Raw genomic sequence first — 12,067 nt, 5'->3', positions numbered from 1 at the left:
TCAGTTTTGTAACAGTCAATATATTATAAATTGGGGTTGTTTCATGTGAGTTAGGTTGCTCCTCACTAGGAAGCCCAAACTGGAAAACTATTATTATAATAGGTTTACCATGAGCAGCTTTGTTAATGGAAGTTAAACTTTATGGCTGCATTTCATAGGGGAAAAAAAAAATCTTCCAAAAGACAGAGTAGAATGCTAATAAAAATTTAATTTACACTTTAACATGCTCTCTTGTAAAAGTATTTGTGGGACTAGGTTTAGATAAATTTTACTCAATTCTCTTTATCCTGATATAAAGACATACAACTAAAAGATAGACAGATTTATTATCCTGATGATCTATTGTTATATTGGGTACTTGCCCTAATGGATAATGTACAAACGCCAACATCCAAAATATAATTATTCCAGAAGAATAACTGCTAAATGGACACTCTTGCAGGTCTTGCTTTACAATCTTTGTAAAAAAAAATTCAGTCCTAGGCAATATTCTTGCTCTATAAAAATAAATTATTTTAAACGTGCTCTATGAGAACTGTAATTATCTATTTCTTGCCATAAAATAAATTTTGAAACCTATGATTTTCCAGAGTATTAAATATTTTACTCTGGAGGTCAACAAGTGAGGAAAAACTTAAAATATTTTTGTTACCGTTTTATAGTATAATATGTGGCTCCTTCTCTAAGTACAATTCCTAGAGAAGCTATATTTCCAGATGACTAGCAAGATGATTGCTGAAATGCATTAATTAACCTTTACATTCACATCAAAGTGTTTTGTGAGAACAAATGTACACAAATTGTTATCTTTAATCATGACTAATAAAAATGGTTATTATAAACACAAGTTTTACTATTGCAAATGTCTCCTTGACAAATGACAGGGCCTGATTTCTTTATTAAAAGATAATTAAAAATGTTTCACAAGGGATTCAGAACCTTGCTATGGTTCTCTCCTGCCTGTCTGCCTGCCTGCCTTGGTGGTAATAATATGAAGAGAATCTTGAAATAATATCTGTTATATTAAATGTGCATGTGTAAATTTATTTTATTCAACAAAATGTTAAAACTAAATATCTGTGGCCTATGGAAGCAGTTAAGGAGCCATTTTGAAATGTGCTAACCATGATGGGACTGAGGGGATTAAGTCAACATTATTTCTGGAACTGGTCATCAGAGTGTGTTCACACCAGAAATCGATGCTGTGCTGAGCCTGCAGAATGCCATGTGTCTCATACATTACAACCCACACGGCCTCATAGCTCTTTCTCCCAAAGCCTAAATCATGACAATTATTTGAATAAGCTCCAGGTAAGCTGTTAAAACTAATCATCAATTTGGAAGTATTTTCTCTTCAAGGTGAGTCTGTGATCAGAAAGGAGAAGACCATCTCAAGATCAGAAAGGAGAAGACCATCTCAAGTCTGTTTAAATAAAATGGTGGTATCACAGGTGTGACCTCTACAGTGGGAGCACCTCTAACATGGAACAGATACGAGACTAGCAGGAACTGGTGAAACATGGATTCCGAAGCCAGATGGCCTGGGCCCAAATTCTGGATCTGACTAACTGGGTGATCTTGAGTAAGATACTTCAACTTTCTGTGCCTCAGTTCCCGTATCTGTAATAGAACCTACTTCTTAGGATTGCTATGTGATTAACACAGTTAATATGTGGAAAGTTCTTAGAACACTGTGTTGCATGTTATATGTGCTATACAAGGGTTAAATCAATCGATAAAAGTTACTTCCCATAGAGAATCTGGAATGTATGAATACACCAGAAAAACTGTTGAAAGAAAACACCACCGCAGGAAAATTTTTGACTAAAGAAATAGTTAGGAAGACTTATTGGCTCGAGGCCCTCAAGTTTAGATTTTTGTCATCTCCAAATGAAGTTATACAGATAGCCACGCCCGACTGCCAGAATTAAATATTTAAAACATGAATTGCTTTTGTAATGCTGTCTTAGTGTGTCTTCCTTTCCTTCCATGTACAAGAAATTGCAAAAATGGACAGTTTCCCAGCGTCTGAGAGACCCTGAAATGAACTGTTAACAACAACTGAATGGCTAACTTTGAGACTTAGTCCAACTCTGTGTTGAGTAACAGTATATTCTGCAAACCCCAAAGCTAGTTTTATTTGAGATCATGTTTTTAGTGCCCTATTTGGGAAATGCTATATTTTTAATTTGAGATATTTCAGGTATTGTATTATTTTTGCAGCATAACATTTCCAGAAAGGTGGTGATGGCTGTGTGGTCAGCCAGTCACTGCATGGGAGACCTGACTATGTCTTCGATGCTATGCCTTGAAGATCCTCTTTTATCTGTAAGTTGACTTTCTTAGAAAGTTAGAATTGAATAATGAAGATCCTTTATTGACTGAGATAAGGAACTGGTGAAACATGGATTCCGAAGCCAGATGGCCTGGGCCCAAATTCTGGATCTGACTAACTGGGTGATCTTGAGTAAGATACTTCAACTTTCTGTGCCTCAGTTCCCGTATCTGTAATAGAACCTACTTCTTAGGATTGCTATGTGATTAACACAGTTAATATGTGGAAAGTTCTTAGAACACTGTGTTGCTTAGAACACTGTTTTCTTCTGCTCATACTCTTTTCAAATACACAGTCATACTCAATAAATTCTTAAGAATTTTCTCACATGGTATTCAGGAAGAAATACTCTTAGAATAATTTGGTAAATAATAAATATAAGATATATTGAGAGAGAGATCTTTTGTTTTAATTTCTTCAGTATTGCTATTCATAAATAATAGTAAGCTTGCATTATTGATTTATCATTCTTGTCAACTGTCCCAGAAGCCGCATTCACATTCATTTCTTCTTAGGCAGACTTTCTCTCTCTCTCTCTCTCTCTCTCTCTCTCTCACATGCTCACACAGAGAGCCAAATTCTTATTTTCTACCTTTCTCTCGAAGGTCTTCTGCTGAGTCCTGCAATATGAATATAATTTTAAAAATCCAATTAAGAGAGAGTGATGGTGCAGAACACATAATTCCCAGAGTAATAAAATCCCTAGGTATATGAGTTCAGAAGTAAAATATTTTGTAAAGATTGCCATGGATTTAAAAATGTTGAGACATAATACCAGAGCTTACTAGGAGGGGTACCTGTATATTACAAGTTAATATCCCTAAAACTGATGTGTTTGGTGGTCAGAATCAGCATCATCTGGGAGCTTGTTCGGAAGACAGAATGTCTGCCTCAAGTCAGATGTATTGAATCAGAATTTGCATTTTAATGGAAATCAAAGGTAATTCATATGCACATCAAAGTTTGAGGAACACAATAATATGACACTATTAAATATTTTACAGATGGATTAGAGTTACATAAAATATAATAGAAAAATAATTCTATCAATGCATACATTTAAAAAATCCACTTTTGATGATACCCCACATTACTTTATGCTTTATATTTCTTCTTACTTCATTAAAATTAACATCGATTTTCTAATAAACAGAACACCACTACAAGGAGATGCTCAATAATTGTTGAAATCTGATAAAATTAGATTGAAATCACATTGGACTTGATTTAAAAAAGTATCTTTAAATGGAAAAGAAAGACAGACTTAGAAGATGGGAAAAATAATAGCAGTCAGTTTTTGGTACACCTCCTCAGTATCACATACCTGCCTGTTTTACTCACTAACCTGCATGTTCTCTGCAGGTGGAGACTCTGATATTCAGATGTGCTCTGAACAGGGGGTACATTTCAGATCGATGAAAGAGTAAACAATGATTTTCTTTAATTTATTCCTTTATTTTTAAGCATTAAAATATTCGGCTGATAAATAATTTTGCTATTACTACTGACATTTTTCTACTATTTATCCACTACAAAATCTCAGAAGTAACATAAATGGTATTATAGTAACAATGTAATAAAACTGAGAAGTAAAACCATCAGGGAATTATTAACCAGGGCGTGTATCTACTTTCAGATTATGACCACTCATTTCATCCTGTCTCCTTGCAAATTGCACAAGCTCTGTTCATCCACTAGGGTAAAGCATGGCATCAGCTTATTGAATAAACACTTGAATGTTCCTGGTAAAAGAAAAGATTTTATGAAACAATTAATATTTGGAACTAGGTTTACATCAATCATCTACTTTTTTAGAGAACATGATTGCCCTCTAGTGTGGTGAAAAGTTAATGCAGACACCGAGGTTTTCCAATTGACAGAACCAGTTTAGGTTCTGAAAACATCTGGGTCACTGGCTAATTCAGTATTTTCTTTTTTTAATGAAAAAATTCTAGCATTTTTCATATAAGGTCACAGATCTTGTGACAACAGGATAATATGTGTTTTTCTTCCCACGACCAAAAAAGAAACTGGTGTGGGTTGGGGTTCGCTATCAGCAGCTCCCGGTGGCCACGCCCAGGCCTAGGTTTGTGCTGTGAGCTTCCTCGGGCTCGGAGGCCAGCTTTTTTCAGGCTCTTGTGAGCAATGAGCTACCAAGGTAGCCTGAGCATATGATCAGTCACACTCAGTTGAAGTAAAAAATAATGGTGATTGATAAATCCGGAATTTTCCTAAAGATGGTCTGAATTTATCAATGACAAAATCTTCCATTCAATATGTAAGTGATTCTTCCACTTCATTGTTAGTTGTACAGATAACAGTGTAATCTTCCACTTCATTGTTAGTTGTACAGATTTAATTTTAAAATTCTGTTTGATAGCTACTGCTAGGTATTTACAGAACTAAGTAACTACTTGATCTTAAATTATAGGGAAGAAAACTATTTTATTATATGAATCGGCTTTGTGGCACTCTGAAAGGACATTTCCTGAATCTGAGTAAAATGTAGCCTCTTGTAGCATTTTTTAATCACTGAGAATGAGCTATTTGATGGGAAGTCATATTGTGCCAAATGATCAAATGCTTATTCCACAGTCTATCCATTAGTAATTTGAAAAATAAAAACCCAAAGTAATTAAAACTGCTTTCAATGCGACAAATAAAAGTTTGCTAAAAATATTGACGAGGTAATGGCTCTAACAATAAAAACACTCATTTCTGTTTTAGAATAGAAAAATTTACTACAAATCTGTAAGTCGCATTATTGTAAAACCATTGTGAATTATGACTAAAGTTCTAGATTTTAATAGCACAAATTGTCCAATCTTAATTATCATTTTAAAAGATACTTTCTTTCAGAGAATGTTAACACGCATAGACAAACACCACCAGGTCTATTAATTTATCCTATCGTTCTAGCTACCTGCAACGTGTTACACTGGGTCAGAGAGTGTTTATTGCAGGCTCAGCTTACTCACCTGGTATAAACTAAATACATGAGATTAATTGATAAACTACTGTCATTTCTTTCAGCTTTATCCTGAAATCCTGACCAAATCCTCAGCTTTTCATTTCTAGTTACTTATATATCCATTCAGAAGATGCCCACTTCATTAGAAAAGATAATGGGGAATATTATATGCACCTCTTCCAATCATGCTGAATACGTAATTGTTTAATGAATCAGGAAAAAAGCACTCGCCCTGATAATTAATTGATTATCTTTGAAATTGGAATTAATCTCAAAACCTATTATTTTAATACTGCAGAAGTAGTGTTCTTTTCATGATTTGCAAATGCAGTTAAATGATGGCCAGAAAGGATCCTTGCGTTTGTCGTATTTGGGGTGGGATTTTTATTGGGATGGAGGCTACCATTTCACGATCCATGTATCTGTGTAGGATTGAGGTTATATCAAGAATCAGCAGTTGGAAGAACAGTTTCTCGGGGAAAAACCTTAAAATTTTGTGCATAAACTATATTTATATATTTATAGATATAACCTTATGTTGAAGATCACAACATCTCAATTATATATGTGTATTCTCATCCATTGCAGCCACAAACAATTCTCTGCAGAGAATTTTCCAGCAATCGTTGGCACACAAACCCTGCTCTTAGCAAGCACCTGCACATGTATCTTAGCCACATGAACATACATAATGCTGGCAGGAAGCAAAAATATATTTGCTTTATAACTTAAAATGAACATCTGGAGACAAAATTTCCTTTCTGTGGGAGAAAGGGATGAGGGCAATTAGAAGGAAGCAAAGTGAACGCAACAAGGGTTAATCCTTAACCAAGAGCAATCCACGTCCCTTTTGAACAAATGAGAACAAATAAGGCTACTGAATCATTAAATAATAATAATGATTTTAAATGATAATAATACTGAAGATGACGATGAGTTTGCAGCCGCTAGCCTGCAGCGGAAACCTTTCTGAGGAGTGCAGAAAGCGAAGCGAGATCGCCCCCACCACCCATTCTCAGAACCTTTCTGGACGTGCGGGTGAACTGCGAATTGTGGAAAGAGGGGGTAGCTCAGGACACTGCGCAGAAATCGGTCTCCCCGGCTGCACCGCGGGGGCGAGCGCCCAGCTCCGGGGAGGGGAGCGCAGGGCGCGGCGCGGGACTCTGCAGGGCTGGCTGCGCTCCACGCACCCAGTCCCCACGTGCGCCCCCACCCGGCCAGCGGTAGGCGGCTCTGGGCCTCAGCTGGGAGGGGTAGGGCCGAGCCGCGCCCCGCTGGAGGAGCGAGGGGCTTCCTTACAGAAGCCCCTCGCGGGGTCTCTATTCTGGAAAATCATAGAGAACAGAGGTGGGCGGTGGGCTTGGGCTGGGGGAAAAAAAGCCCCCAGCTCCGCGGACCGTGGGTGGGCAAGAAGAGAGAGCCCTCCCTGAATCCCTGGGAAGGGGTCACCTCTGCGGTCTCGCGCCCGGGCTGGGTGGGGCCGCGCCTTTGTGTGGCCGGGCGGGGCTCGAGCCAGCTTTTCTGCAGAGCCACCCGCTCTGCTGGGAGGGGGGTCGGTGCTGGGGCTGAGAGCCACGCCGGGGGTCTGTGCACATCAAAGGGTGCTTGGACCGTTGTGGACTGCGGGACTGAAAAAAGAGGTTCCGGGACTGCATACAGCTCAACTGCCCCTCCCATATTCCTCTTCCCCGCCAGTCTCGGAGCCTGAGGTCTCCCCCGCTCCGCGCAGAGGGTGGGGCAGGGCGGAGCCACCCAGATGGAGCTCTTTTGGCAGCTTTCCCTGTCTCCGCATCCTTCAACCGAGTCCCGGGGGACACGTGCTTCCAGCTGCCACAGGACCCCAGGCCCCACCCTGCCTGTCCACCCCGGGGCCACTGAGAGCCAGAACCATGGGCACTCAAGGCACAAGGCCAATTGCGGATGAAGGCCCTGAATCCGGAATCTTTTCCGGTCATCCTGTGTCTCTACTGTCTGTCTCTCTGAGCTTATGAAATTGCCGATATTTGGCACTGTCTGACCCACAAAACGGAAATTTCGCGTGGCTCAACTTAAGACTTTGACCTCTTTTGCTTTATATTACGATTTCATGTCATCTCTATTATTATACACACACATGTCTAGGTTCCAGAAGCTTTTCCCGCAAACGATCAAAGGTCTTCAAAGAACCCTTTATCTGTGTCTATGTCTAAACACTCTATGTAATGTGCTTCCGAAAAGAAAAATGTTAACCCACTTTTCCCATCTCTCTCAAAAGCAGAACAATGAGGCCAGCGTGGGGAGGGCGGGGTCAGTGGTCAGGTCTCTCTTGGAAGCCGCGGCGGGTAGTAGGGAGCGCGGGGCGTGGCGCCGCTGTCCCCGCAGGGCTGGGCTTCTGGGTGTCACGCTGCGCTCCCCACCCGACCCCTTTCGAATGAAGATGCAGCACCGGGCGGGGGGCGGGGCTGCGCTGTTCCGCACTGGGTGGGGCTGTCCGCATTGTGCGCCCAGCGCTGCAGGTGCCTCCCCCCGGGACCGCTGGTCCGCACACAAAGAAACCCCACCCCAGCGCCTTCGAAGCCGCTGTCCCTCTACCCCTCCCCACCGCGCGCTTCCCCGCCCCTGCAGCTGCCCACCCGCGCCCTCCACGCCCTTCGCGACTTCCTCTCTCCTTCCCCTCCCTTGCCCTAAAACAAAGGAGCGGAGTTCCTACCCCTACCCTTGTCCCCCGCCGTCTTACCTCCCTGCACCGCACCCCAGGACTAGCGATTTCTCTGACCAGACAATACCGTAAAATGTGCCCCGTTCTTTCCATCCCCTCCCCCCGTCTCCACCCATCTTTCAAACAGCGGGATGGGACCGCTTTGACTTTGCAATTTTCTTTTTCCTTTCTCCCCCCTTCCCTTTTCCCCTTCCCTATTTTCTTCTTAAACTAGAGAAGGAAAAAAAAAAAAAAAAAGGTCGTTATAAAACACTTTTCAAAACGTCCTTTAAGCCCATTTAAAGCAAACAGTTAAGGTAGCTTCCTCCCCTCAGGACTGAGTACTAATTTTTAAATATGGAAACAGAATAAATTCCCTACCCACAGGAGAGCAACTTACCTGCTTCTACCTTTTAAAAGAAATTCTTCGCTTTAGATTTCCATAGACCTCTTCTCTGCCCTCCCACCTCCCCAAGAACTGCCCTGTCCTTCCTGGTCCTGTGTTACCATTAACGTCTTTTTCTTTATAAAATATCTCTGAATGCTTCTAGAGCTCAAGAGAGGTGGGCTCCAGGTAGAGCCGACGGAGAACGAGGCGCAGTGCCTTACCCATTGCTGTTTTAGCCATTGTAGAGATGTGCAGACGCTGAGCAGTGGCGAAGGCAAAGGGTCCGGCTACAGCAGCGGAGAGAGCGAGAGAGAAGACTGAATAAGGCACTGAGTCTGCAGAGTGGGACCGTGCTAGAGAAAGAGCAAGAGGCAGGAGCCCATGAATAATTATCACTCAGAAGCTCAAGCAGATTGGCTCCCAAGGTCCCCTGACATGACTCCCGCAGAGTCAGAATCTCCAAGCATTAAATATTGATCGGCCAATGGTGCTGGAGTACAAAGTACCAGAATACAGTTTGAAATGGAAATCAGTCCTTCCCTGGCGGCTCCCCCCATTTTGGGGGCCTGATAGTACAGTCCAAGTAGAGTGGCGCTTTAAGCCCTGAAGCTTCCTAGGAGCTAAGAACTGGGCTGTGCCTACCTAGAAGCCAGGAGTCTTGACTTTGCTCATACATGTGCCATTGCACAATTCAATGGAAAAAGATTCAGAGGCTTGAGAAGTCCTCACTATATGCAGGCTTTTGGAAAAATTCTGTTTAAACACTGTGTTTTCACTTTTTCATATTTTCTTTCTCCTTTGGCTCTGTCCTTGGTTCTAGTCTTTCAGGGCTACCCTATGTCTGGCTATGGTGGCAGCTCAGAGCAGACTTGCATTATTGTCCTTCATCTTTTAGCACAGCTGGACTTAGGCATCTCTAAACTAGCATGGTGTTTTCTTCCCTTGGCACAGAGGAAGGGGCTGCCTGGTTGCTTGGGAATAGGGATGGTAATTATGGTCCACCTGGGGACATGGGGGAAGAGGAGGAAAGTTTAACCTCTGGGGCCTGCGTCCTGTCCATTTGTTAACAGGGCAGAACCAGGTTGACTGACTGGTTTGGGCATTAAGGAAACCACAGGTGAATGCCATGTTGCCCTGAAGGTGTAGGATTAAGTGGGTCAAAATTTTAGTGACCTTTCTAGGGCTCTAAGGAGAATGCTTTACATGGAAAACTTAGAAGAGATGAAAGGTGTGGTCGGGCATTATTTTTCTGAGATCCAGAGAGACTACATTTATGTAGGCCCAGGAAAGATGTGTTCAAGTTTTGGATTGAGCAATGTCGTATACGTGAGGATCTTTGAGACTAGTTGCAAAAAATGACTTTCATTACAAACAAGGCATTCAGTAGTCCCTCCTTCTCACTTAATGGATGCCAGTCATTCATTTGTTCTCTTTCACTTGACTTAAATATATATTGAGGCATTTACCATGTGCACGGCTCTGAAAATGGTGAGAAAAAGTTTAGCAGTTGCTGCATGAAGCTTTTAATTACTGCTAATTTAACACTTCTGTGACTTTATTGAGCCAGTCTAATTCCATGCAGAAACTGATTTTAATATTAGAAAAATAGGCAAAGAATCGCTAATTCCGACATACTTGAAAGCTGAAAGAAGAGCACATTGTTGCAATCATGAAGAGGTATGAAATCCTGGCAAGTTTTTAATTTCAGAAAAATGAATAGATTTTTTTCTTTTTATTAAAATAAGCTTTTAGCAACTTTCTGTCCAATCACATTTCAATTTTTTTTTCTGTCCTCAGGAATAATACACAGTTTCAAACACATAAAACCATTTGAAAATAGCAGGGCACTCTCCTTGGTGCTGAAATAAATTTCTTCACCTCCTACTTACTTGTAAGACATTTTAACCTCATAGACATTTTGCTGAATGATAGGATGCTACTGGAACTGGAACAATTTTGACTTGCTGAATCATGGGGAAAATAAAAGATGAAGTGGAGATCAATAAAATTATTTCTTGAACAGAAAGATTAGAAATTACAGTTCCTGTCTTTGAACAGGTCTGTGACTATGACACAGCAAGAGAGTGATATGGAAGTTGTCAGGGTCCAGAAATAAATAACCATTTTCTCTCTATATATAGGCATTTCCCACTTTAAATGTAAGAGTTAACCACCTCTCACTGGAGTAGTTATTACTTATGAGGTGAAGGATCTTCAGCATGTCTGTGTGACTAATATCTTCAAAGTATTTCTCTTCTCCCCACTACACCCTTTCCCTTCAGGCTGTGTGTCATCTCTACACATTCTTCAGCTTCTTTGGAGAATAAGGGCCCTAAGTCATAGCATTAATGTATTTAACAACTGCAGTTGGCTGCTGAATGAAATCGATTGCACTTTTGATCACTATGAGGAAAACAAAACCCTCATTCTACTGCCGTGTCACATGTGTGACTCTTTTCTATTTCCAATTTTCTAGGTGTTAGCCACCTAATGTTAGTTATGAATTATTTTTAAATAATGTCAAACAGAGAAGAGAGTAGGTTAATATGATTTACCATAGAATAAAAAGATATTAGGCAAAATTGTCAATCAGCTAAGAAAAACCAAATAAATTCAAATGGCTGTGCCATTATCAAATTGTTTCTTGTTTTCTTTTAACATTACAATATGCTATTATGCATATTCACATGGGAAAGCAAGGGATAAATATGAACAGAAAAATTATTTCATATTCAGTATGTTATTCACTTATTCATTCATTTGTTCAGCTAATTTATTCAACAAATATTTATTTGACGAAGTTTCAGACTTTTGTGATGCTAGCCAAGCATCTCCTTAATGTCTAAAAAATAGAAGTTGAAGGAAAATATAACACGTATCTCTTTAAGAAAATATTAATTTGGGGCAGTGAATATGATCTTGTGTATTTTGGATCACCTTTTGTTGCAAAAATTTGAAAAAATAACCCAAACTGGCTCTAATAATAAAAGTGCATTTGCTGTTTTATCTAACCATAGAGATACAGTTGGCACCAGAGGTCTGGAGATGAGATCAGCTTTTCCTGAAGCAAATAGTTTTGATGGGAATGGGTGGACACTCAAAGAATAGGTATTACATTTGCACAATGTAAACTAAGGACAACCAGTATCTGTCTTGCAGGGATTTGGGTAGACTGAAGGGTTATCATGTATGAACTGTCTAAGCCATTATGGATATTTAGTAATTTTAAGTACTATGACTATATTTAGTGTTTCCAATACATTTAACCCTTTGAAGGGTAGATAATGAGTGTGTATATCTTTATACCCTTCCTAGTGGTTGGTTTCATGATTTACATGGTAGATAGTTAAAAACAATTTGTGAAAATATAAATAATACACTGTTGAAAATGATTCAAGATAGTTGAATCCAGTGAAACCATATTGATACTTCTAACCTCCTTTGCTTAGCTTGTATTGGGAGCAGGTATTAGGCTGTTTACCAGTGTTTATTTATTTGTATCCTGCCCTATTCCCAAAGAACCTAAATGAGTAGAGCTCACAACAGTAGATGGCCATTGTTAATTTTTGTTTTCTCTAACAGCAGTAAGCTGGAGCTGTGGAAATCAAAGACTTGCTAACAGAAATTTTAATTATTGTGGGTTACAGCCTATTGTGTATTATCTCTGTGAGGAGGCCTGAGGTGTTGATTTCTTTC

General features: G+C 40.2%; 1 protein-coding gene across 1 annotated transcript in view; it reads right to left on the bottom strand.

Moving 5' to 3' along the window:
* STMN2 (stathmin 2) overlaps positions 1-8,969 on the bottom strand; it is a 55,425-nt gene extending 46,456 nt beyond the window's left edge. The window contains exon 1 of the mRNA XM_033202463.1: positions 8,593-8,969. Coding sequence (XP_033058354.1) covers positions 8,593-8,611 — 19 coding nt within the window. The 5' untranslated portion in view covers positions 8,612-8,969. The remainder of the gene's footprint in view (positions 1-8,592) is intronic.
* Between the last annotated feature and the right edge of the window lie 3,098 nt (positions 8,970-12,067).

The sequence above is a fragment of the Trachypithecus francoisi genome, unplaced genomic scaffold (genome assembly GCF_009764315.1).
Source record: "Trachypithecus francoisi isolate TF-2019V2 unplaced genomic scaffold, Tfra_2.0 Lachesis_group7, whole genome shotgun sequence".
Taxonomy (NCBI): domain Eukaryota; kingdom Metazoa; phylum Chordata; class Mammalia; order Primates; family Cercopithecidae; genus Trachypithecus; species Trachypithecus francoisi.
The sequence above is the reverse complement of the archived record's forward strand: the minus strand, read 5'-3'. Positions and strand labels throughout refer to the sequence as shown.